The sequence below is a fragment of the Caloenas nicobarica genome, chromosome Z, assembly GCF_036013445.1.
Source record: "Caloenas nicobarica isolate bCalNic1 chromosome Z, bCalNic1.hap1, whole genome shotgun sequence".
NCBI classification, from domain to species: Eukaryota; Metazoa; Chordata; class Aves; order Columbiformes; family Columbidae; genus Caloenas; species Caloenas nicobarica.
Genome location: NC_088284.1, coordinates 91177276 through 91205171, shown reverse-complemented (window position 1 = coordinate 91205171; position 27896 = coordinate 91177276). Strand labels below are relative to the sequence as shown.

General features: G+C 40.4%; 1 protein-coding gene across 3 annotated transcripts; it reads left to right on the top strand.

Annotated features, from left to right (window-relative positions):
* The first annotated feature begins 462 nt into the window (after positions 1-462).
* TLCD4 (TLC domain containing 4) lies at positions 463-27896 on the top strand. 3 transcript variants are annotated; one of them, XM_065657375.1, is made up of 7 exons: positions 463-533; positions 11046-11211; positions 15798-15887; positions 20112-20170; positions 22018-22112; positions 24202-24275; positions 27023-27896. In XM_065657375.1, the coding sequence occupies exons 2-7, from the start codon at positions 11057-11059 to the stop codon at positions 27336-27338; spliced, it is 789 nt and encodes a 262-aa protein (XP_065513447.1). In that variant the 5' UTR covers positions 463-533; positions 11046-11056; the 3' UTR covers positions 27339-27896. The 3 variants fall into 3 exon arrangements, with proteins under 3 accessions (XP_065513447.1, XP_065513446.1, XP_065513448.1); XM_065657374.1 differs by lacking the exon at positions 463-533 and adding an exon at positions 5795-5876; XM_065657376.1 differs by lacking the exon at positions 463-533 and adding an exon at positions 6213-6276.

Genomic DNA, 27896 nt, shown 5'->3' with positions numbered 1-27896 from the left:
AGTACTGCCTCTGTTATAGTCCTTTGTGTGGCCACACTGGAGGACAGAAAATGCATGGAGGAATGAGATGTGGACAATGAAGTAAACCAGGGGATGTTGACTGTGGGGAGAAAGAAAGTAAAGTGACAGAAAAGGAAAAGGTGATAAGAAAATAGAGGATAATGTGGCGGGGGGGAAAAAGAGGAGACAGAATGACCTGGAAAATAAAAAACGAGATGGCGTTCCCGTGAGTTCTGTGGATCATATTTGGCACGTCTGTCTTAATGCAGTTTGATGTTTTGTCATAATGCTGACATAGTGCGTTGGTGTAGTGATTTGTAATGCATCATAACAAACTCACAATGTGCTGTTTTACAGGTCCTCAGTAGCTTCTGGATGGCCACAATCGGGACAATAATACCAATAAAGAGGGTAATGCGGCAAGTGAGGTGTAACTAGATGAAAGAGACAGTGTGTGATGAGAGAGAAATGGAGAAGACAAGACAGAAAAACTGAAAGAAAACTGAAGAAGGGAGGCTGAGATACAGGAGGAGGTTAGTGACCAGGCAACTTTCCAGAAACAAGCCTTTGCTCCATTGCTGAGTATCAAGTACTGCTGGCAGAAATGCTATTTTGCATGGGGAGGTGAGGGGCTCGGAAAGCTAAACTAACCAATCTAAGATGAAAAAGGGAGGGTGTGTTTAAAGGAAGTAAAATAAAGTGGGGGAAAATGTAGGTATTGTTTAGTACACCGCTACCTAAAAATGTGACAGGATATGTTAGTGACCTATGCTGGAAAGGTAAGACTCACATTCTGTGACGCTCAGTAAGTACAACACAATATGCATCAACACACAAAACGTGTCTGCTGTTTGGAAAATGAAGATAACACTTTTTCTTCGGGGAAGCAAACAGCTCAGCAACTGTTAACTGGGTACATGCAGGGTGTTTAAAAAAAAAAAACCACCACCACCAACCAAAAAACAAAAAACAGAACAACAAACAAACAAAAAACCAAAGCACACAGATTCAGTCTGTTTTTTCTATGCAAATTTTTTTGGGGGAGGGAAGATTTTTATAAGTGGAAATTTTTTTTTTCTTTTTTTTCCTTTTCGATTGCCCATTTTTCCTGCTGTTTTTCAGGTTTTTTTAGCTAGAAATGAATCCAGAGCCTTTCTTTTCAGTCTCCTCTTTTCAGTCTTCGGCTTTCTGAATTAAACATTGCAATATTAGCTGCATACAGTTCCTGCAATTGGACTCCATGGGTGGCCCGAGCAATTTTCAGACAATGGAGCTGGTTCTTTTCTCACTCACACCAGTGTAACTCGTTGGCTTCAGTGGAGTTACTCTTGATTCACAGTGTTGTGAAAGGAGAATTGTGCTTGTTCTTTCATATGTTCTTTCGTGTCTGTGATATTTTTGCTTACATGTATAATTGATTTTCTGGGAATATCTCCTTCTTCAGACAGGTAAACCTAGGAACTTCCTAAGATGGAAAGAAATCTAAGCCATTTTTTAGATCACTGAGTTCAATTCACTGCTGCTAGAACACCATGTTATATAATTTCTTTCATAAACCAATCAGGCTTTAAACATTCATTAAGAGACTATTCTTATTACAACTGGTAAATTCAGAGAGAAAGATTAGTTACGTCCTGTGTAAGTTCAAAACCACAACTGAAATAATTTTCAAGTGCCCCAGAAGTGTTTTCCTTTTTCACATATGCCTCACTTTTCAGTACAGCAATTGTGATAAAGGCTTTGTTCTTGGCAGAGGCAGGCTCTGTTCTGAGAAAGCACGGTTCTGAAATTACAGGTGTACTTCGGAAAGGGTACCATGTAGTTTTCTATTCATGGTCACATCACTCTCATAGATTTTAGTGGGAGCTACAAGCAGTCGTCTGACAACAGATTTTTAGCATACCTGAAGTGCCACCCGGGAAGTCAGTTACAAAAGGAGAAGGGTACGGGGCAGGTGTGTATAACTTGGCTGAGGATGGATTACTGCAGACTTCAACTTACATTGGGCTACCTTCTCTTTACTGTACTGTCTGAGCAGAATCCCTCCATTTGAGCAGAATTTGTTCCTCACTTAGGGGAATTCCTGGTCCTAACTGGCATGAAGGTGAAAATCAATGATGTGACCAAAAGGTTCTATAGTAATTAAAGCATAGATGAAAAGTGGAGGCCAATTTTTCTGTTACATAGTGTAAATACGGTGGTTCAGCTGAAGCCAACAGAATTATGCTGTTACCTGGACATGCTACTGTGATACCTATGTCCTCCCTACATTCCCTGTGATCTTTCTATTGGCATGGAATATAATTTTATTTTTCACGTTGTATTCCTAAATCTCTGTTCTATACCTTGCCTTAGCATGCCCATTGCCTATACTCCCCTCCACTGCTGAAGCTGAGCTTCAGAAGCTGCGTTTGTTACTGGGAAGCATCTCGACAGTTACCATTTAGCAGTGACAGCTTTCGTTTGCAGCTGCTGGAAAATGGTGGCCGCACATCACAAGGGAGTGAGGAAGAGATGCATTAGCTGTGAAAGCCCAACTGTGGTCAACGTATAGCAACCAGTTTGCTGTGATGCTGCTCTGGTGGCTGCTTATCCCACCCTTTGGCTACTGTATTTGTGATGCAGAAATAGGTGCACAAGTTGCATCGTGCAAATACACTAAGCCTCATACTTTTGAGACTTACTGGAAATGCTCAAAGTAATTGTGTGGTAACTTCATGCAACACTTTGTAGGAGTGGTAGAGTACTCCGGGTTTTTTGGGGAGAATTGCTTTGCACATGCGATATAGGCCTAGTGTGTTTGCTCTGAGGATCTCTTTGGGATTGGTGGACATGGGAAATCCAAGGTGAGGTTGCTGCATATATGCAGGAACATCCAACTTAATAAGATTATTAGATCCCAACAATTGCAGATATACTGGCAGTTCTCAAAATCTTTCTGGAGAACATTTCTGGTTGGAAAAGAGGACAGACAACCAATCTAAGGCAACCTGGACTTATGGTAGCCATATCTAACTGTGTCTACAGGCCTCCCTTCTACTACAATGCCTTCATTCCCCCATAGCCAGTTCTCTTTTTATCTGCAAATTCTCTTTGTCAAAAAACCGAGGGAGATCCTGCTGTATGCTAACATGGAGAACAATTGCCAGCCAGGAATCCTCAGTGCATCACCATTCTCAGCTTTCCAGTCAGCAGCGCTCAACCCAGCACATGTTGTTGTGGTGTTGAAAGATGGTATTGCCTCTGGTCAGGATCTGCTGCGTGCTTGACAACATGCTGATCGTGTGCCAAGGTGAGAGCAGTGAGGCAGGTCAAACTAGTTTCTTTCACCCACGCAGCACCCTGGGCCAAAGGAATTGTTTGGTAGGCTGTGCTACACAGGCCTGATACAGAGGTCTGGGGAGAGTCTGGTTTGGCTTCTAGACCCTTCCTAACGTGTAAGTGCGTAATGGTGATGGGTTATTTTGAGGCTTAGAGCTCTGTTAGGTGGTCTCTGGCAGAGTTAGCTCTTCAGTTTCCACTCTCAACTCTCTGCTTTACCCTGCTGCTGCTAGGTGTTATCACGTGTGTGGTGGAGACTCCAGGTCACAGGTTGACGTACTATAAAGCTACCTACTTTCATTGTTGTGCTCTAGTAGACTGATCATGACCTCAGGCAGCTGGGAGAAATAACATCATAAAACAAGGCAGCTAAATCTGCCACAGCTTGTTGTTCAGAGCCTTTGGTTCTTAACCATGCGTGGAGAGTCCTTGTCTGCACCTGCAGGCCCTAAGCCAGCCATTCCTGCCTTCATGGCCACTGCAGGTCATCTGTCACTCCAGAAGTCCACTGCTTGTCCATATGGAAGACTGTTGTCATAGTTGTTACAACTTAAGAGGGCAAGGAGTATGTATAAAGGAACTGCAAAGTCAGTGATATTGGATTAAGCAAAAGGTGAGGACTGTTCGTTGGAAGGTCAATTACTGTAGAAAAAATTATCTTAGAATTTTTCTAGTTTATGTCATCTTGAAAGTGGTTTATGATCCCACCATGCAGTTCTTAGGTTTTAGTGGATGTTCTGCTTCACTAAAAAACCATAGACATAATAGAAAATTGGTTGAAAGCTTCCTTATATGAGGAATAAAATGATATGAGAGTAAAAGATGAGGTTTTTATCCCAATTTCACTAAGCAATTGTGTTGGTATGATATCGCTGTCTTCATTTGTCCATCTGTTTCTGGAATGGAAGAAGACTGGAAGCAGGAATGGGATCTCCTCCGTCACTTAGCTGAGAATGCCTTGTGGAATTTCGTTAACAAGGTTCAGTTTAAAAGCTGGTCAGCCATAAGACACGAGCCCATAGGAAGTCAAACTTCTGTAGTTCCAGTGTTTACACAAACACTGATCTGGCAGTTCATTTATGTTCAGCAATGGTTTAAACCGAGATGGCTTGAAAGAGCTGCAGATGCTGGTGGTGTGCCCGCCCACCTCCCACAGGTTACCATTTCCACAGCGAGGATGGGGCAGCGCCTCATTAATCAGTGCCCAAGTTTCTGTGTTTCACAGATCGGCATACTGAGGCAAGCCAGCAGCAGTTTCTGTTCATGCTTAAGCCACGGCATTCCCGCCGCGCGAGGCATCTTGCAAGAGGGATTAGTGTACATAGTTGGGGTAGATGATTTCTTTGACAGATGCAGCTTAATCTAGTGTGAGGTATGTGAATACCTTCAACATTATGTTGTTGGAGAGAGGAGAATTTTAAAATGTCTGATCTGAAAGATCAGGAATCCTTAACGGGAACAGAGAGTTGAGGTGGTTTAGGATGTGTAAAATAGAAGCATGGCAAGAGGGGAGTCCTGACCATTATGCTTTCTAGTTGGCAAAAAACCAGCCACCATCGTAATACTCAATTTTGTCAACGTATTTTTGCTTCTCTTTGATTTTCAAATACAACAGTTCAAAAATGTAAAATGAAAAATAATTTGAGAAAACCCACAGCATTTATTTTCAAAAATTGCAAGTATCAGCAATACCCGCTGTCTGTATGACGAGTGTGTTACTGATGACCCTGTGCAGTATGGTGCGGTATGGTGCCATCAGAGAGTGCATAAATGGATTCTTAACGTGCCAACAGTCACATCAGCATTTTCCCATTATGTATTTCAGACAATGGGGCTACATAAATGAAAGGGAAAGTGACCAAAATGCTGTCAGAAGGTGTGATGCTAGAGCTAACAGGAATTTTTCCTCCTCCAACACATAAGCCGTTCTCAGACACGTGCATTCAGCAGGATTTGGGGACCCGCGGGTCCGTCGCGGCACACACGCACCGCTTCTGGCAGCTCGCAGAGGCGGCGGGCAGGCTCCGCAGCCCGGGGCAGCAGCTGCGGTGCCGGGGCGGCCGGCGGGACGGTTCCTGGCCGCGGGCTCGCTGCCCGCACAGCCGGGCGCTGCGTCGCGCTGTGCCAGCGCAGCGTTTCGAACCGCGCTGACCGCGGGTTTAAGGGCCGTCCCGGGTTATTTACTGAGCGTAGCCAACGCCGCTGCCGCGCGGCTGTTTGCCCAGGCGGCGCGGCACCCACAGCCGGCCGGCTCGCAGCCCGTGCCTGCGCGGCCCGGGGAGCTGCTGTGGGCGGGGGCGGCGGCCGGCAGCGCGGGGCGGGCGGGCGGGAGGGGCCGGGGATGCCGCCCTCCCCTCCCAGGCAGCGAGCCGAGCTCGGCGGCAGGTGGCCGCGGCGGCTCGGCCCCTTTAAGGCTACGCCTGCCGTAACCCGATCGCCACAGCCCGAGTCCCCGCCGCCACCAGCGGAGCATCCTGCGCCTGGGAGGGGCTGTCCCGTCCCCGCCGCTGCGGGGAAGCATGGCGGAGGCGCGGCGTCGGTAGCCCCGCTCCCAGGTGCGGAGGGCGGGCAGGGAGGGAGGCGGCCGCGGACCCCGCGGGGTGCGGAGGGGCCGGTGCTGGCGGGGCGGGGGCGGTGCAGCCGCTTCCCCCCGCCCCGCGGGACTGCGCGGAGGGGCTCGCTCCTTCCCTCCCTCCGCCTGCGACGGGCCGGCCCCTGCGCGGCGCCGCCCCCGGGGGCCGCGGGCCGCAGGCGGCGGTGCTCGCCGCTCCGGCAGCGCGAAGTGCGCCGGTTCTCCGCCTCCTCCCGCAGCGGGTGGCCCTAGTCCGAGCCAGCGCGGCGAGTGTGTGCGGCGGCTGCCAGTCTGCTTGCTTGCCTGCCTGCCAGCCGTCCGGGGCTGCCGCCGCGGGCGGGCACGGTGGAACAGCGGGCGCTTCGGCCGACGGGGAGCGCTAGGTAATGCCCGGCGCGGGGGGAGCGCCCGGCGGCTGCTGCTCAGCGCTGCGCTGCTCGGGAGTTTGCCTGTTGGGCTCCTTGCGCGCCCCTCCGCGCGGTGCCGCCTCCGAATGTGGGGGCTTTGCCCCTCCCCGTTGCTTTCCGACTGCAAACTTCCTGCAGCTTTGAGGGCATCGGTGGTGTAGGTAAAGCTCGCCCTGCTTAACCTGTCTTTATAAAAAGCGTGCCAAGTCTGCCAGTTGTTTTGGAGTTTTAAGAGCAGACAGCAAAGTGGAGTTCGGGGTATCAGCAGCCTTACCTAGAAAGGGAATGGCTTAAGCTGTGACTAGCTTGAATTCTGTTGTTTGTTTTCTTAATGCTGCTTACTAAGCTAAGTAAGGTACATCTAATCAGAGCAATAGAAACTACCATTCAGAACGAGCAGCACAGCAAAACTCAAGCACTGCAGATGTTTTATTCCTAGGCCTGTTATAAAATGAGCAAACAGTCAGTAGTCCCACCTTGCTCTTTGCAAATCAGCGTGGCAAGTTTTAGAATTGGATTTGGCTTTCAGTTTTGAGCAGCTCAGGAGAGCACAGGGCTGAGTAGGATGTCCGGGTATCACTAGCAGCTTTAGGGTGTAATCTTGTTTGGAAATTGATCCAACTTATCTTGAAATCCAGCCTTGAAGTAAGTAGGGGCTGTGGGCCTCATGCATTTCTCCGTACCTCCTTACTATGTCTTGTGACTGTACAGCTGCATTTCTTGTTTTTATTATGTGAAAAATTGATGTGGAAACAGTGAAATGAGGAGAACAGAAATGCTAAATGCAGTTGATTCTGGTCCTTTATCTTTCAGTTATGGGTGGACTTATTTCTATCAGATGTTCATAATGGTTTCATATTGGGGGTGAATGAATGTTGAGTCTTAATATTGTTGGTTTTTTTCTTCTAAATTTCAAGTAGAAACGGAATTGCGGGAAAACCACAGCATGTTAATAGCAGATGAAAAGAGTGTATTTTCAGCTCTTACCTGGTATGACTGAAAAGCTATGTTGTTAGATTTTTTTCAAAATTACTGGAGCAATTTGGTACTGTGCTGGCCATATGTAACCAATACCTTGCCGAAAGTTGTTAGTTTACAGTGTTTGTTGATACTTAGTTACTTAAAGACCACATTGAAAAACTGCCAGAGTAAATGTCTGGTCATTTGTAATTAACTGTCTAACTGAATGGTTGAGAGAGTAATTTTGGGTAATTCAGGAAATTCGCTGCTGAAAAACTAATAGTGAAGAACCAACCTGGATAGAATACTTTTTTCCTGAATTGCAAAGTAGTTACACTACACCTCCCTCCCCACGCAGCCTTCCACTAACTCAAAAACTGTATCAGCTGACTGAATGGTAATCAATGACTATGCAGTTTGGGGGATAAAGTGCTCATATATAATCCATGAAGTTCTGTATCTTGATCAGACTTTGCTGGACAGCTATAAGAAGATACTGGGGCAGAATAAACATCGTGTAGTTGAAGCTGCCTTTGACTTAGTAACTGGCCATTGCCTTAAGGGCAAAGGAATTGCATGTAATCAGAAGCTAATTATGTTTCTTTTAAGTGATAAGCTTTGGTTCAACAACATTGGGAAACAACAGCTAATTTTCATATTAAACAGGATATAGTTGAAAACAACTTGGAGATATGAGAAAATGTTTATAGTTGAACTGTTCTTCTGTCTCACATGAACCAGTGTGTTTACATCTGGTCCTTGAATTGAATTAAAATACAGCAGCCTTAATTTGCTTAAGTAAAACATGAAATTATTCCTGGACTTGGTACTTAATGTACTTAAACAGCATCTTGATAAGCATATATGAAATCACTTTCTGAAATTAGTCTTGCAAAGCCCTTATGAATATCTGTGAGACCAACCACAGGGGCCGGGTGGCTGGTTTCTTCTCTGCTGCCATCATAACTCTCTCCCTTGCTGGAATCACAGTTTTGTACTTGCTGCTAGAACTGCGGAGACGTAGAGGTACATAATACTTCTGAAAGTCAGATCACGCACTTTCCACGCAACTGATTTTTCTTAAAACAAATTCCCTGTAAAAGCTCCTTAGAAGTAAGATTAGCTCCTCTGATTCACTTCTTGTAAGGGCTGGTTGGGAGGTTTTTTGTTTAATTCCATAATCTCCTGTACTATGGACACCTGTCACACACTGAAACATTACTTGTCTCATAAAATCTTCTGGTGCTAAGGAAACCAAACAAAGCATGGATTTCTTTTGTCCAAGGGATTATGTCAGTGTCTTTGAAACTCAGAGGTACTACTTATAGTCACTGCAGGTGAATAAAATTGGTAGCATCATGAGAATTACTAGATTTTAGTCAAAAGGATGAAGTAGGTGTGATTGATGGTCAATGGTTTTGCTATTTTTCTGAAGAGAATTGTCTTCAACATACATTTTGGCTTCCTTCACACACTTTAGGAATTAAATCAACTGATTTTTTTTCCTCTTGTGTTGTCCGAGAGAGGACTTGCTTTCTACAAATGAGATGATGTAATAGCAGTTTTGGCCCTAGGAGTATGATCTGGAATGGGCACCATACAGCACTTAGCAGTGGGTTTAAACTGTAAGATTTAAAATTTAATTGCTTGTTTTATTCCTTCAAATGGAAAAGTTTTAGAATATAGGCCTTAACACCCATTGTCTCTAGTACTTCAAACTGTGTAAAAAGTGCATACAATTTGGTTAATATTTTGTTTCTTGGCCAGTGGAGGCAAATGGAGAAGTATGTGGAGAACAGTGTAAAAAGTACTTGAGAGAATACTGAATACTCACGATAGTATTTGAAACTGCAAGTTTTAATAGATGAACATTAAAAAGTATGCAAGACTACTATGCTGCTGAACTAGAACAGGTCATCAGATAAACAGCTGGAATGAACCAGACTTTGTTGCAATGCACTGCAATGTGTGCACATTAAAATTTTAGTTTGGAGTAAAAATGCACTTATGAACTGAATCTCCTGATCACTGTCACTTACCACCCTTGGGTTTGTATTGCGTAGCTGTACCAGAGCGTGCAAGCTGGATTCTTTTTGAGTTAAACTGAGCAGGAGGATCGGCCTGAAGAACACATCAAATACCGTCTAACAGCTTGGATTCCCTAGGACAGCATTAAAGCTGGTCTGAAGTAAACATTGGAAATCCATTTGATATGGATGCAAGTTGCACTCTGCAAATCTGCTCTTATTTATTCTACATTCTGCTTCTATAGCTGTAGCTTTTACTCTGGGTACTAGTCAGAGAAAGTTTTAAATTCGAGGCGGGGCGGGTGGGAAGGAAGTTTGAGATTAAGAAGCAGAAGATTCAACAATCTTTGAAGGCAAAAGTATTTTTTTTCCCGATCTGTGTGTAATACAGATTTGTTGAAGTTCTAAGTTTAAATGCAAACCATGGTTTAATATTCTCACCATTTACACCACCAGGTGAGAATATTGTACTTAATTTTTTGAAAAATTATTATTTTTACTGGTGGACTTATCTTTCTGTGTTTGTTTGTTTGTTTTCCTTCTCTGGAGTTCAAGTTGCTTTCCGTCTGCAATGCAGATACAATTTCAAAAATCTAAGGCACAATCTCTCATTCTATAGTGCATGTGAACTAAAGATGGATATAAATGTATTATATAATTGTACTGGGTTTTGTTGACCATTAGGTTGTTGTAGTAACATCAAATTATGCTAGCCCCTAAGTTTTCATTTTATTTATAGGTATTTTCTTCACTAAAACTAAAATAAGTCACAGAAGTTATTTAAATGGCTATTAAAAATATTTAAATATTTTAGATGAAGCTATGTATTTTTTCCCTTTTCTGCTCAACTTAATACAAATTGACTTTTTATGAGTTTGTAGCCTTTGCCAGTGTTGGAATATAAAGCACTTCACACCACCATAATTCTGTCTTGCAAAATACTGGCGACTCAGGAGAAATGACTGAAGCATTTAGAAACTGACATTTATGTTCGGAATTGTTTAGTTATTTATTTAGGCCACATGGAATAGCTAAACATCCAGCATCTGAAAAGTGCATTAGCTCTGATGATAGGAAGCTTTTCAGTGTGCTCTGAAATTGTGCAAAGTTTAGACTTCTACGTGAAGAAGAAAAAAGCTCCAATACGCCGTCCTGTGCGCTATCACCAAGAGAAGCCCGCAGCTGTGAATTAAGTGCAGGTTGCGAACTGCTATGTCTGTTGATTGTGCAAACGTAAAGCTGCAGTGAGACTATTGCTTCCCGAGGCTGACCTGAAAAACTCTCTGCTATGCTTATCTGATTTCATTGTTGCTTTTTAAAATCCTGTCAGCAGCAGTCAATCTGGTAAGAATGAGATGAGTTTTAACTTTGGAACTTCTTGGGGCAGGAGTGGAGGCTTCAGAGTTGGCGGTGGCACTGGTCAGTGAGCATCCCTGCCCTTTCTCTGTAAATAAAATACATTTTCATTGCCTAAAGTCACGTGTATCATACGCAAATGTTAATAAAAAAACAAATCAGAAAACAACAGCAACAACACACACACACACACACACAAAATCCACTGAAATGCAACTTTTACATATAACAGTTTTGGGATACTTTTATACGATTAGGGCTTACATAGAAATGTTGAACAGGATGAAACTTTTAGTGAATAATATTTCTGTTCATAAGTTAGCTGTCAAAAACACTTTCTGTAGCTGCTTAAAGTACTTAAATGGAAAATGGACTGAAATTTCCTTCTGCTTCTCTTCACAGGCTGAAGAACAATGGCTTCCTTCAGCAACCTGACTATTGGCATTGCTCTTGCCAGTTTTACTGTATTTCAGCTCCTGTTCCATGTTTTGAGCTCTTGGGTGTCAACACGAGTAACACCTGGTTTTAACAATCTTAGCCAAAAAAGGAAGATCGAATGGAATTCAAGGTAGAGTGTTCAAAACAATCTGCAGCTAATGACCTATCTGACATTGGCAACACCTGAACCACCTGTGTGTATCTATAAAACTGCAGAAAACGTTATTAGTTAAACATCTGTGAAGACTAGAGGGATGGCTCCAGGCACTTGAAAGATTGAGTGTAAAATGCTGAGGCCCCTTCTTGAACATACAACATTACAAACACTTGTACACAAAATGCTTTGTTAGACGGTGGTGCCCAAGTGAAAGTCAGGGAAAAAAAGAAAACAGTGACTGGTGAGAGGTAATAAGCTGAAGTGGATTTATTTTAAATGGCTTCTCTGTGATGCCTGTAGTAATGAGAAGAGGTACAAAATTCACTTCCACAAAACATACATGAAAATCAAATGTATTGTGATTTATTCCATGAGCTAAATGCTTGTGTATCTCTGGTCATGCTTTTGGGTGCAAAGCAAGTTGCTCTCTGTTCTCCTGGTACTACTGCACTACAACCTGTTTTATATAAGTTGTGATTTTCCAAGAAATTTGATAGATCTTTGGTGTAGTATTGTGGTGAGGCAGGGTTAGAAAGGTACATCTGTGTGTTGATGGGAAAGGAGACTGCAAGAAGAGGAAGGGAAGCTACATTCAGGGAGGAGTTGTGGAAACTCAGTCTAAAATCCATCCTCACTCCCTTTGTGTTTCTGCAGCTCCGTCACTGGGATGGATCCACCTGCATTGCACTTGTCTCCTCAGACAGAGCGCTGTTAGAAACTTGTTCTACCTGTGAATCTTTCCTGGGCGCTTTCCTCTCTTTTAAGCCATAAAGGAAGTATAGAGTAGTAATTGCAAATGGGATGACCACTGAGGTTTTATTTGCAATATACTACTCCGGAAGGGTATATGTAGTACACAAGCTTCTCCAGTTGAGATGAATTTGTACAGTATAACTGCATGCTTGAGTAGCCTATTACTTTTTCAGATGTTTCTTGAATTTGAACCTCAAAAATGTGTACTGTATGGCTGTCATTGCATTCAAAATGCATTAGTCATATCACTGTTCCTCCTCAGTGCCGTTTAAAGGCAATATCAGGTGGATGCTTTTAAAGTTGTTTCCATTGTTCTAGGCAGCATTAGCAACTCAAATAGTCTTGCCTTTCCGTTTGGCAAACGTCCACATGCAGTGTTCTTAAAGGCACCATCTTAATTTCAGTTCCATCATTGAATAATTACCTATCTGCTGTAACAGCTTTGTAGGATGCCAGTTCATGGTATCAATGCAATCTTAGGTTTACCTCTGTGTTACAATTGATAATAGAGGCAGTCAGGGAAACTAGGCTGAACTGTTATCATGCTGGAGCTGAACTTTTGTCTCTAAGCCACATCAAGTGACCCTTGAATTGCATAATAGGCTTTCTGAGAACTTATCCCATGCCTGCTAAGTTGTAGTACTTTGCATAATAACATACGAATTGTTCCACACATCGGAAGAGTGCTGAAAGTATGCTGCTCTGTAATCTCTTGGCTACTTTCTAGCAAGTAGTTTAACTCTCAAGTTGATATAGCTCCCCAGGCTCTGTCCTTTTTACTTCCTTCCCCATGTTTCCTTGGGGTTGATAGTGGGATGTAGATGTTGGCACACAGATGAGTCGTGGTCCAGTGCTACATCCAGCTCTGGAGTCAGAAGGCGTGAAACACAAAGCATGTTCATCAGCAGCTTGTTGATGTTATACCTGAGGGGGGCGTGAAGTGGCGGACAGGCTAACGGTGCTTGCGTTTCTACAAAGGATTGACTGTGCTAACCAAACACAGTGTTTTGTCGAACTGCCTCATCGCTCCAGTGTTTCACCAAGATGAAGAGACACCCCAATATATTATATATTCAGAGAATGTAGATAGACGTATATGTACTCTGCAGGCAGCTGTGCAGGTAGAAAAAGTTACTGTCTCCCAGTAAGATGTGTTGCATTAACTTAAATGATTTAAAAGAAGATAGTTGTTATTTTGCCCTATATTGAATAGTGTTGGGAGTGCTCACACAAATGGTTCTGTTGGCAGTCCTGAAGGAAACTGGCACAGAGGATGGTTATGCATTTTTATCAGCTCAGCTGGGTCTGGAATTGGGCATCTGCCTGAAATGAGCTGCAGCATTGAAAAATATATTGTTACAGTTTGGAGAGTTTTGTAACCAGGCGTTTGAGCTGCAGCTCTGGACCGTGTTTTTCATACTGTCAATTTGTTAATTCTGACCTTCCAAGAATTAAGAAGCAATAAAGTAATTACTTCTGGAATCTTAAGTATGTAGACTCAAATTGAGTTAAAAACTATACTTCAGCACAGATGTAGTATAACTCTAATTTGTTGTGCATAAATTCCTGTCACCTCTTTTATAATACGTTTGTACTGCTGTTAAGCAGTTGTGAAAATATATATATACATTCAATAATAAAGGAACGAGTATGCAATTTAGTGCAACTTTTCTTTGCAGTTTAATGAGGAGTTAAAGGATGCAAGCTTTGACAGTAATTTCAAGGATGTGTGCAGAGCCTGATAGCTTGACCTAGATTCCATGTTAAAATGAAGTGATGCACTATTTCCCTTCTTCTGTCCTCTCTTCTATGGAGAAACTTCAAAGTCCAGAGTTAGGGAGGAGGAAATCTGCTTTTTTAAAAAATTTTTTTCTATTTTTTTTTTCTTTTCTTTTCCTCTCTCTCCCCCTTCAAGTGCTGTGCTTGTGTACAGCTTGTATTCTAAGCACTAAGGTTTGGATAAACAGCTACTCCTGAGACAAATTGCAACTGTAAACTAATGAGCTGTATTTTAGGACAAATTTTACTTCTTTGTGTTATCCTCTCCTAAAGTTTGAAAATCCCAGGTATTTCTCAAGCACTGGTATTATACACCAGGCTTTATTTAAAAAAGGAAGCAAAGTTCCTAGCTCTTTTTTAATTCTGTGTTGCAAGAGTAGACATTTTAATTAAGCTATTAGTTATAATTAAAATTCTGATAACTAAATTTTCTTCCTTTGTTTAAAAAAAAAGGCAAAAAAAAAAAGCAACCTGTGCTATAATGGTTAGTAAATGTTCTCATCCATCTTCCTACATTTGACTATTTATAATATATTAATCTCCATTCCTTTTTTTTTGAACACTATTGAAAAAACTGCTGGAAATATCATGGTGACACTCTTTAAACAAATTGTAAATACAGATTTCTTCTATGAAAAGTTACAGAATCTTCTCATTCCAATAGACAATAATAAAACCTCTGGCAAGGGACTAGGGATTATAACCTATTCTTTCTTTGCAGTGTCACAGGAAATAAGGTGCTTTCTTCAAATCTTGCATGGCAGAGTTTAGACTCCTGAGAGTGACTAATGCACATTTAAAATATGAATATCTTCCAAGTACATGCATTCAACATGTACAAAGACAAGACTAATAACAAACAGCATCTATACATTTGTGTGCATATTATTAATGCTGTGAGTGCAAAGGTGTTTCTGGTCACACAGCATGTAATTTAGAGTTCTCATCTTTCAAATTGTATCCCTGATTCATCAGAGCTATTTTGGCACCTAATTTTTTCTTCTTCCTAGTCACACTTAGGAAAGCAGACAGTAGCTACACAGAATGAGATGCAGATTATAGTAGTGTTAAACCCCTGGCTAGAGGAACAAGGTGACACATTTCGGACCTGTGCCCATTGCATTGTTCTACCTTCCAAGAATACATGTGGACTCAAAAGGGCAGGACTGACCCTGACTGTGCTGGCAGAAACCCTGTGGGGCCTCTGTCAATAGGTAATTCTCTTTAAGGGCTTGTTAACATTCAGAGTTTATCTACAGTGTGCATGCAGCCTGTATACTTGAGACTGGTGTCTTGGGGAAAAAAAGTGTGTAGTACCCAAGTATGGACAAGGCAACTCTGATTACTGTGACTTTACACAGGACAAGAGGAGCATAAAGCAAAGCTGCAAGCTGGTAGTTCATACAAACCTGCAGCTTTTATACCTCGGATACTTGGCTACAACCTTCTGTTACGAAAGTTTTCTCTTTGAAAACCAGAATCTACATCAAATGTGATAGAAATTCTTTCTGAAAATTTCATCGATAGGATTTTTCATTTAATACCCTTCTTTTCAAAACCTGAACTTGGCAGATGTATTGTGGGTCAGCTATTAATTTGGTGCCTGAAAGAACGGAGAAACCTCTTGCTGCAGGACTCGTGGGCTGATCTGAATATGAAATGCATTCAGATTTTCCAGCAAATGGGACAATACAGTAAATATTTGTTAGAGAACCGGATGTCATGTTGTCTTTGAGGATTCATTAATATATAGGACAATTGGGGGAAAATGTAGATCTCGATTACTTTTAAGACCCTATTTAATACCCCCACCGCCCTGCCCCAAATCTAATAAATAGATTCCTTCTTGACTGTTTTTCCTACCTGTCATTGTATAAGTGGTTGGATGTAGCATGAAGAAGAGATGATTGTCTTCCACAGAGGTATCTGGGTGCAGTTGAAAATGTCTTCAGAAACATCCTACCTTAAGCACAATATATAAAGTTGTGAATGGCATTACCTCCTTGTGACTGTGATCTCTTTTTCAGGACAGTGTCCACATTCCACGCCTTGGTGGTTGGTGGATTTTGCCTGTATATTTTGTTGTACGATGATGCTGTTAATGCTGACCACCTCTGGTAAGGCATGTTATGTATATGTTATATTTACACAATAAAAACACATAATTGAGAGGAAAAAATAATCATGCAGTGTATTAGTTACTGAAATAATTGTTTCATTTCCCATTAAAATATGCAGTTGTGATATGTCCATGCATGTACTATTTGATAATTCAAAATTATTTTGTCAGTTTTAATGTCTTAGTGTATTGTGTCTCTGTGAAGTGGAATAGATAAAATATAAGCAATTGATTTGAAATAGCACATTAAATTACTAAAGCGTAGAACCAAGAGTGTAACTGAAAGTTTGCATGACTGAAACTATGCTCTTTACTATAATAATTTTAATGTGAAATTGAAATGCTGTTACAGGTCTGGAAAGTGTGTGTGTGTGAGAAAAAGCTGGGGAAGCCTATTATGTGTATCAAATGTATATGTCTAAATTGCTAAATTAAGATGTTTTTATTTCTACCTCCCATAAAGGTTCTATCAATCTTTGTTTTAAAAAAAAATGGAAGTCTGAAGTACTGTCTTCCATTTAATAAATGGACTTCTAATACTTTCTCTAGCTGACAAAATATTCTATATTAGGCTTGTGTTTTCGTGATTTCTAGTTACATTGTTTTGTTTCACACTTTTTTGAGGGAGCAGGAACAAGATGGCTTTGTTTCAGTTGAATTAATTACAGATTGCTACTGGTGTTTTGACATGTCACTCATCATCGTCTGGAACTCTTTCCCTGTATAAGGAAGAGCACATATTTTTCCTGAAGACTAACTAACTATTTTAAGTTTCTTTTCATATTTCTGTCATAGACTGTTGCTTTTAGCCTTGTCAAAGGACCACACTGAGAGTCAGTTTAAACTTACATAAATTTAACATCTGATGCTTGTTCTGCTCTTTTGATATTGTAAATTAATGACAATGAAGAGTGAACTAGACAGGATTGGGTGCTTGAAGTGCTCTGCCACTGACTTGTTATGTGGCTTTAATAAATGTGACACTGATTCATAAGACAAATTTAGGTAACATTGGCCTCTTTTGTATGTAGTGATATATGATTAAATTGTTGGCTGTTTTGGATTTTTTTTCATTACATTCTGGTATCTTTAGAGAGTCCAAATATCTTAAATAGCTTATGAGATCTGTTAACCATGCTGAAAAGCAGCATGTTGTTATAACTCTCAGTGTGTGTTGTGGTAAGCTTTATCAGATAGAAGCTTTTATCCTGCTTTGTTTGAATAGGCCTTGTTCTAAACAGTACAAAAGAAGTCATGAATGGCAGGAATGAAAACCTCTTGGTGATGATAAGTAAATTGTGTTTTCACATTTACTAAATTTTCCTGGTATAATTCCAGGAAAAAATTAAATTAAGCAAAAATCAAATGACTTTTTGTTCTTAAGTTTGAGAAAAGTTATTTTAGATATTTCTGAATACTATATTGAAAACTTAATCTTACTTATGGAGCCTTAGCATCCTAGATTGTGTAAAAACATTAAATCTTAAAAGAAAAAAAATCTATTTGCCTTCAGGGGAATTTTTTTCTATATTTCTGGTTTTGCTTCTAAATAGTTTCTTCTGTTTAGATATGTTTCCAATGATTGCTGTCAGTGGTTTTATTTACATTTGGTAGAGCAAAGAAAACTTTATATTTAAAAGTCAACTGGGAGTATGTCTAATCTGTGTGCTTTAAATCAAATCTTCAGGTGCTTTCCATGGCAGTATTGCCGTAAATTGTTTCTCGGTCAAAATTATCTTAATGGTTTTCAGGAATTTGTCAATTAGACTTGCACAGAACACTCTAGATGTGGAAATCAGTATTTTTAGTTACTAAACTAATAATTTAAAAATGCGTGAAGTATCGTTTCGTGTATCTAAAACAGTTTCAATGATTAGAATTAATGTTCATGCAAGTGATTAAGTGCAAAGGAAAACCAAACATAATATTGCCTATGGCTTTACAAGTACTTGTATGCAGCCTGCAAATAAAATACAACCAGTGAAGCCAGGATTGTTGGGTGGTTTCCTTAGAATTTGCAGCTGTACATTTTCTTCTAAGGCTGACCTTTTACATTACATTGTTCAGGCTAGCATTAGTCTGTGCATTCCCCCACATGTCATATTGGTTCCCAGTACACAGTACTTAAAGCCTTAGCTGACCATGTAGAGCTTTAACCATTTTTTCCAGTCTTTTTTGTGGCTTAGCTGTACATTGAATCTTAAGTTGCTTATTATTTTTGCATTGCTTCGTAGCCGAATCCACATAGTCTTGATTTTAGTTGAATAAGACTGAAGAGTTAAAAAACAAATGACACGTGAAATGCCAGATGGGCTGCTGCAAGGCTGCTCGATCTGGAAGTCTGATGGCCTTTTGAAATGCAGGCATCAGCTGTGGGACTTGGTCACCGATGAAGGATGCAGGAGCCTTTCTGCAGGAGCCTTGTATGAAAGACACAAGAAACATTTGTCAATCTAGTTTCAGGAGTTTGTAAGTGAATGTAAAGAAGATGTAAAGAGTTGAATTAAGTTATAGCTTCACAGAAGAGCAGGGTTTTTCATGTGACTGTCCACTTCACAGTCATTATACTCTTTGAAGTCTGATGTTTGATCGGCGTTTTATATGACTCTGTATCTGCAAAGAAGTTTGACGAAAGTCAGTCATGTCAACTTTTGTTTGTTGTATCTGCCTGTGCATGCTCATGTGTAATTCATTTGCCACACATCCCTCCTTAGCAATCAGAACCGAGGGAATCAATTTCATATACTCAGTCCTTTGCATCTTCTCTGGAGAAGAATGTGAAGGTTCTTGAGCGCAGGCTCAGTCTTGGTGATCATGTGCTGAAGTATGTTGGGAACACTTACAAGTGTGGTTATGATATTGCTGCAGCTGGGAGCTCGAAGGGAAGGGCTGTAACTATTTAAAGAGTTTCTGCTCAAGTGGTGAGAGAACACATCTGTCTGTGTGCTATGTCTAGCTGTCACTTTCAGAAGAACTACACCTAAAGAAGCACTCAGCCTACAACATACATAGCTGAGGAAACCAGGTTTTGAAGCCATGGAAAAATTTTACTGCCTCAAGTTGCAGTTAACAGAGCCCTTATTGCCAATCTTAAGAGATGGAGTGAGCTCTAGGCTCTCCTGGTAATGTTTTTCCTCACCTAATGGCAGAATTCTGGTTTTGTGAGTCCTCCTATTTTCCTGTAAGCTACTCTCTCACTCAGGGAAGCAGTTAGGTTTAGATGCTAAGAAAGCCTTAAAATTTAGTGAACAGATTGTAATAATACAGGAAATCTTTTCTGCTGTTTTGTTCGAATAGGATTAAAAAATAATAGCTAAGTAATAGCATTTTACTGCTTTCTAGCTCAGTTAGACTTTGTATTGGAAGTGGCTGTAAGCACAGTTGCGTTCCTTTTTTTTCTTGAAAGGTTTACAACAAAGATTGCTTTCACAGCTCGTCTTGAGCAGTCCACATTTTATGAATCTGTAGACCTGTCACTTGCAGCTGAGTTCATAATTACACAAAACATATCTACATTAGATGCACAACTTAGTTAAAAAAGAAAAGAAAAAGGTAATGATCTTTATGCCAAGGAAAAGAGATTTCCTTACCAAACTCCTTGAAGTCGGAATGCACAGAGGACAGTGGTGGAAAGAACAAATGTTACTTGCTGTAATGTGGATGCTTCCCTTTTTGAGCTGCATTCACAAGTTTGGGTTTGTTGAACATGCTAGAGGAGCTGAAGTTGTGTGTCTGCTACTAAGAGCTTCGCCTGCTGAACGTTTGGCACCAAAAGGGAAGGGACAGAAGGCATGAAACAACTCTGAAAGCATTTCTCCTCAAATGCTCCTTGGCTTCAGAGAACGGGCAAAGAATTTCTTTCTTGTCTCCTTCTACTCTGTTTATCCTCAGAAGCATCCATCCTCTTATGAACAGGAAAAGCTCTTCTGTTTCCAGAGGAGCCAGCTCAGGGTACTTAGTGGGTTTCAGGTCTAGTCTCTAGCAAAGCTCTTGGGGCAGCCTCGACCCCAAGGCAGGGGCTGGTCCTGATCAGGGTAGTTAGTAATGTCTTATATCTGGTTAGAAAAAGAATCGGGATCTTTCTTAAGTAAATCTCGTGATGCCTTACTGATGAGCCAAGAATAAGGTGACCAGATGGACATTGTGTGTTTGATAACTGTATGTCCTTTGCAAATTACCTTGTTATAAAGACTGTAACTGTGTATTTTTGGTGTGTTTACAGGGGTGACCCTTCAATTGTGAAACTGAATATTGCTATTACCACAGGCTACCTCATTTCTGGTAATTATGCAACATGTATATAACACACATAACCTGTATATTTACATTGAGTTGCTATGCCTATGTATTTATACAATGCTTGGAGATGTGATATGTGCATACAGTACAGTTTCTACTGTGGCTTTTAAAATCACTAATGGAGTTGTGGGTTGTGGCAAAATCACAGGATCTTGCCAGCGGATGTGAAAGATGGAATGATATCTCCCCAAGCACTGTGGCTTTGTGATGGTTTGATACACAACCACCAACTCCAGCTCAGTTTGTCCTTCTGCCAGTTGAGAAGGTGTTAAAGCAGTGCCCTTCACTCCTGTCAGGGTGTCTATAACCCATAGCTCTTTTATGATAAGTTTCTTCTTGTGACCTAAGAATCTTGACAGAGGAATTTTAGTAACCCTCAATACAAGCTGAGGGAAATGATGCCTTAGGATCCTGCCCATCCACCTTTTAGTCTCACTTTACAACAAAATTTAGTGATGTGTAAAACATGGAAATTTTAAAGTATTTTCTTGGTATGGCATATACCACTGCATATGTTTTGTGTTCTGAATTATTTCTTGTTAACTAAAATTGGCATGGGAATTTTGTTATTATAGAAAATGTTTTTGAGCTTTCTTTTATGGTGTGTGGGGATAATACTGACTTATCAAAGCAAAAACTTGTTGTGACTTGGACTATTTTCAGGGAAAACTTTTCGTGTTAGGATGGAGTCTCTGGTCAGAGACTGGGCTGTGGACTTGATTGTCTCTCAAAGTAGATTTCTCACCCCAGTGGAACTGACAATCTGGTGATCAGCACGCTCAGTTAAACTGTGGGTTAGTTTAAGTAACTGTTTTTTTCCATAAGAACTTCAGCGCTCATGTATAAATGCATTAGTATCTTTTTTTGAATAATTATGCATTAGACTTTCATTATGAATTAATGAATGCCTTTGAAAAGAGACCTGAACCTGGCCACTCGTTCTCTCTCATGTTCTTATATAGTTAATGTTTAATTAATAGGAAGTGGAGTGGCTCTGTCAGATGAGATAAGAGTCCTGCCTGAGGACAGCTAATACAAAAGAGATCAAGGCACTTCCTGGAGATACAAAAGGCACAGGGGTACAATCTTTGATTTGGAACTTTCATCACTAATATTCCAGTCCGAAGCACTCATTTGGAGAAAGTAGGGGCAGAAATTGATTGTTCCAGTACAGAAAAGTAAGTCTTCTGAAATCTCAGACCATCACAGGAGAAGAAGGAACTTTTCTGTCAGAGCTTTTCTTATAACTTTAACTCAGGTCCGCTATATTGTTTTGTAGTAATTGGAAAATTTTGATTAAATGAAGCAAACATGCTTCTCATTCCAAGTGCCCCTTGCAAAATATTTTTGGTAAATGGTTCCCTGCTTGCTAATATAACTACTTTCTGATTCAGAAGTTCCCCAGAATAGCAGAATAGATCCCTTAATTTATTGCATATATTTGTATGTTGGCTATGCTGTAGCCCCCTTTTTTTTTTTTTTTTTTTGGTCACTTGCTCGAAATTTTTGGGTTCATAAGCATGAAGTCTTGCTATGAGATTCAGAATCCACTTTTTCCTTCCAAAATATTTCAGCTAAATCTATTGCCTCTGTACTTTCATTGATGTGGAAAGTGATAATTCATGGCAACTGTTGGAAGAACACAGTTGCTTAATGCTTTGACTAAAGTCTTTAGCATAAAGATGCTCTCTTCAGAGCTAATTAATTCAGTGTGTTTCTACTGATGCCATATATTGGCATTTATACCTCTAAAACTTAGAGAAACACTATTCTGAGGTCAATGGTAGTATAATAAATTGTTCTTTATCATTATTTCTTTTCTTTTGTAGATTTGTTGCTTATTATTTACTACTGGAAGGCAATTGGTGACAAATTTTTTGTAATACATCATTTGGCAGCTCTGTACGCTTACTATTTTGTACTGGTGAGTGCTGTATTTTCCAGTAACGTAATAAGTAGATGGTATTAAAGACAATGCTTTTATAGGTCTTACTTGTTTAATGCTTAAAAGATTCTTCATTGATTGGTATATCAGCTTTGTGAAAGGCATATTTATATTTTCAATTGTCATTACCTTCTAAGTGGTTTTATCAGCCATTTGTGGTAAGTGCACACCTTTTCAATGTTACAGTCCTTCAACAAAAATGTGTAACTTATTTAACTGCTGAAATTAAAACCCTTCTCAGTCTTTGCTGTAGAGAGGCTTTGACAGAGGGGCTTTTCACATGGTTATAGAAAAGTGTTTCAAATAAAACCATGTCTGAATTTAGTTGGAAAATTGGAAGGAAATGGTTTGAAGTGGTTATGTTCTGCTTGTGATCCTATTTGCAAGGCCACAGGTCAGTGATCCTTAACTCTGGTGAATGTACTAGTCAGTTGGGTGTATTTGTTTGGTTTTTTTCTGGGGTGTGTTTCTTTCTTTTTCCTCTTGGTGTTGGTTTTTGCTTTTGTTTTTTAATCTGTTATGGCACAAACTGATCGTCTGAGACTTCTTGTTCAGGGTTACTTTGGTGGGGCAACAATGGATGATTAACCGTATATATCTATAAATATCTGTGGCGCACGTACATTGAAGGGGGAAAGGGGAAGAGAAGGATACTATTCTAGGATAAAGACTTAGTTACTCACTGCTGCTGCTGGAATTTCTCAAAGATGCCCGTGTGACTTGGTAGAAATCCCACTGACCTCCAGAATAATGCTCCTGAATTTCTTTTGAAAAGCTCATTCAGTAAATAAAGAAATTTTATAAAATACAATTTACTTCATTTACCACACTTCTTTCCCTGCCTACTGTGTGAATCCCAGGCTTATGATGTTAAAAGTGTTGAGATGCCGGATTACTGTCAGATTTCTTGTATAATGGTTTAAAGGGGATGAAGTACGCTGACAGTTAAATACTGTGTTTCAGGTTGAAGATCATTAGATCTACTAATATTATTACAGATTAGAGTGAATTAGAGCTGAATATTAGGGAAGTGAAAATACCACTACCAAGGCTAATCCCTGATGCAGAAATTTCATTAGTTGTTTCTGGAGTAAATGGAAAGAGTAGTGTTAGTGTGAACTTCTTTTAAATCAGTTCTTACTGTTTGGATATAGCTCTGCCTGCGGATGTCTCTGTTTTACTCTCATTCTGTTCTCTTCAGAGAAAGTTTCTCATAAGTATCTCATTTCAAAACTTGCTCTTGGAGATAGGAGAGGATTTGGTTAAGGACACAGATTTTCCGTCCATAGCATGAACTGACATGAAATGCTTGAAGTTTTGGGTGTTGGTGCATGTGGTGGATCACAGAGGCACCATGACACACACTCCATAGGTTGTTCAGGAGACCCACTGACAGGTGTTTTTAAAAAAATCTTTTGTACTTTGTCACTGGGAGGAAAGCGCTCGGTTACAACGTGCACGGGTGTCGCTGTACCTGCAGGTATGGGACACGGGTGTGGAGGTGCCGTGCTGCTCCTGCCCCGTCCCCGGCGGCACTGGGCTCCTGCAGCGGGGGGAGACGACGAAGGGCTTGATGTGCCCTTTCTGCTGCCAGATAAGAGCTGCGAATTCATCTTCACTTTGGCAAATCACGTTCCTAAAACGATGCAGGGACATTTTTCTTCAGCTTGCAGTGTTTCTTTTTGGACTTGTTTAAACATTGAGAAATCCAAAATATTTACAGTTTTCTTAGACAGTAATAGTATAATTGTAATTATAACTTCTGACTGCTTGTACCAGTCTTCTCTAGCTAGCTTTCCATTGCCAGTTAACTGTAAGTCTTTTAAAAAATTATTTTAATTAAGAACTTACTGACTCGAGATACCTGAAGGACAATTGCAGCTTTTGTAGTAAACCTCGTTTCAAAATTTTGATGATGTTTGCCACAGCTGGCAAACTCCTGTCAGTTTTAATAAAGAAGTTGAGACATTGTATCATTCTATGTATACTTGAAGACTTTAATCAAGATTTTACATCTACATTGTTGATTTTTTTTGTGTGTGTGTGTCTGTTTTGTTTTGCTAACCAGAGCAAAGGTCTGTTGGCTTATTTTGGAAACTTCCGTCTGCTTGCAGAGTTCTCCACTCCTTTTGTCAATCAGCGGTAAGTGGTTAGGGAGTTTTTGCATAACTCTTTAAAATTTTAATCTTTGTTAGTATTATTTCTGTTACTTCAGAAGTTGTTTTTTGTTGTTGAATGTCTGCTGGTAGGGGAAGGCGCTCGGTGCCGTGTCCCGGTGCCCTGGGGAGGGCGGCCTCTGTCCTTGCTCCGCAGCCACCATGGCCCAGCTGGGGACAGGGATGTGCCTGGGGAAGAATTCACCTCGGGAGAGGGGCTGTGGTGCAGGGCAGTGCTGCACTCCTCTCCTCTTCCTCCGCGGTTTCGCAATGTAGGATCGGATCTTTCAGTGTATCAGATGCGTATTCCTCACCTGTGCTTTTTGGGGTGTATTTCTGCTTTACCGATCCTACATGTGTGGCATCTGTTTTCTTTTCCAAGTGTCTGGTAGAGGAAGGACAAGATTTGTAAGGCAAATAGGGACTGTAATCCTCCTGTGAACAGGGTATCTTGACTATTACCGATTACTGCATTGTGACCGTAAACTCTAAAATATTTTATGACTGTAGCATTCCTCAGATCTCTAAGAATGAAAAAGGTTGTGCTGAGATCTCCTCTGAACATTAGCTTGGCAAATTCAACTTACAGGAGGGCAGGGTGGGGTAATGGAACTCTCCAGAGGTTGCTTTCAGTTGCCCAGGTAGAGCTGTATAGGAGTTCATAGTCTAAATGCTCCATGTGCACAGAGAAACTGAGGAGTAAATTAACACTTCTTTAAATTTATTTTAGTAATACAGGGAAGAGGAGAGAAAGAAATAGAAAAAAGGTTGTATTATATTCTAGGTTTCTGTATTGGAATTCATGTCCTAGTGAATGGCTATTCTACCAACTGACTTCTGCCAAAACAGGATTTCATCCTGGGTTTGGGCAGTACCTGTACTGATGCTTACCTTGCAGACTGTGGCGTTAGGAAGTGTTGTGATACATCTGGCTATTAAAAGTAATATAAGTTATACTTCTAAAATGCCTCCGGGGAGATCACGTGTCTTTGAATACCAAAATTTACTGCTTTCTCAGAAAAACGGAAATCACTGTAGGAGATAATAAAGTCCCTTGCACTACGGGATGTCATCTCATTAGTCCATGAATGTTTTGTTTTCATTAAATTTGAAGAGAACCAGACCCTTGAAACAGTAAGTAGTGGATAATGATAGTGACTTACATTATGTTTCTTGTTTACATTCTTAGGATTACCAAAATAGCTATTATTAAAATATAAAATGTTATTCTAATCTCAGAACTGTAGTATTTTCTTTGTATTTCCTGTCTGTGTTGTTAGGGATGTCTGATTGGAGGTTGTCTCCATGCTGAGCATTTAGATCTTTTAGTGTTAGTATCAGAATTTATGTAATTAATTGTGAACAATGGTGGGTAAAATTGTAATTACTGACTTTTTTTCTTGAGTTTGCTGGGAGAGGGAAGGTGCTAAGCAGATGTCCAGTTACCTATGTTGGCACATGACAGTATATTTTAAAACCTTTTTTCAAATTACTTTTGGAATCTGCATTGTATATATCAACAAAAGTACAGGCTCCGATTGTTAGTCTGACCAAATACATCAGGTCTCTCTTTTCATCATCTGATAAGCGTTGCTGTGGTGAGGTATCCTGCTTCCAGGCTGGACTGCCACCTCTGGTGCCTGGATTTTAATTGTCTCAGTTGCACTCTTGATGAAATCCTGGAGTATTTCTGTTAGAGCCGGATGTCTAGCAAATCTTTTTAGTATATCAGTAATTACCTAGATTGTAATCTGTAGGTAATTAAACTAAAAATTACTTTAAAAAACAGTTTTAGAACTGTTATTTTGTTAAACAGCTTTACCCTCATATATTTTTGGAAATAAACTGATTATTCTACTTCCCTTCCCCATCCCCCATCATGAATATAATGATTTAAGTAACTTTCCTCTGGTCCTGTCTTCAACCTGCCATTGTTGCATAAATTTGCCTTGCATTTATTCTGGTTTGCGTGTGAATGATAAAGCATTAGAAGAGTTTATTGTTCCTTTTTCTAGGAATTCAACCCACAGGTTCTGTGTGCTAGGTGAAAGATAAGTTATGCCTGTCTACTAAGGAATTAATATGCAAGGTTTTTGGGGTTTTTTTTAAGACTACTTAGGACTCAGTAGTAATAGTGAGAGAGGGGGGTTTTAGATTTAACTTTTCCAATGCATAATGTACCCACCTGTGACACTGTCCAGTGTCGTTTTCCATATCTGGTTCTGAAGTTCTGGTTTCAGGCTGAACAGAAGTAGTCAGAAAATCCCAAGTCTGAGACACTGGAAATTGGAGCTCTATCTAGATTATCACACCCAAACACAGTGCTAGAATTACTTTCAGGGAAACAGACAGAATTTTAGCTGCCCATTGGTGCAAACTATAGTAACAAGTAATAAATTTGTATTTATCATTTTAGAAGAGAATTTGTATTACATTGTATTACACAACAGTCACTGAAATTGACACTGGTTGTCAACTGGTTTACAATTCAAATCAAGATTTTTTTTACATGTTATTCTGCAGTGTACGGGATATCACACACTGCTTAAGTGCGGGGGGGAAATATGTAGCCAAGAAGAATAATTTGCAACTCAGCCAAAACACAGTGCAATAATTTAGAAATTATAAGGGAGGAAGCAATTAATAAATAAAATTATTAATTAGGAAAAAATATCCTTTTTTTAATGAGATGGCTTCAAGACTGCCTGGTATCTGTGAACGCTTCTTTTGCAGGTGGTTTTTTGAAGTACTGGGATATCCCAAGTCTTCAAAGGCCAACATCATCAATGGTGTGCTGATGACAGTTGTGTTCTTCGTCGTGAGGATCGCCGTCATGCCTGTATATTACAGCCACGTAATTTCTTCATTTGGAACAGAAGCTTTCCAGAGATTAGGATTTGCAGCCCAGAGCGCCTGGCTTATCTCAAGTTTTGTCCTGGATGTTATGAATGTGATGTGGATGGTCAAAATTGCGAAAGGATGCTACAAAGTCATTTGTCTTATTGGACGGGAGGAAGCCAAAACTCATAGAAATGGAAAATCTGACTAGAAATCGTATGCATAAGATGAAATTTCGGCTATGAAAATAATTAGGGTTCAATGAAGCAGTGCACATTTCTGCCATGGGATGCTCCTCTTAAGGAAACAAGGTATAACCTCTGTACTGACCTTCCTGTCCCCAGCCACACTGCCTGCACACCCAGGGCCACGCTTGGCGGATCCTGTCCCATGAGGAGTAGAAGCAAAAGCTCACACCATTGAGTTCCACGTGTCTGTTCTAAGCAGTTACAAGCTCCTGAAATTAGAAAGGAGCAGACTGCTTCCTTGCTTGTTGTCCACCAGTGTGTTCGAAGTGTTTCACTCAGGTTTCTCAGATTAATGTGTTTTATAAATCCAGTGAATACATCACTCTTTTTTTAGAAAACAAAAAAAACTCCCCAAACTCCTGATATGGTGCAATTTTCCTGGCACATTTCTATGTTTTCTTCTAGGAATAACAATCAAGATTTAATTCTTGACTACTTTTTAATTTTTTGCAAGAAAAGCTAAAAATTTTGCTTTGATTCAGTGAAGTCTTTTACTGCCTTTTGTTCTGCCTTATGTGAAT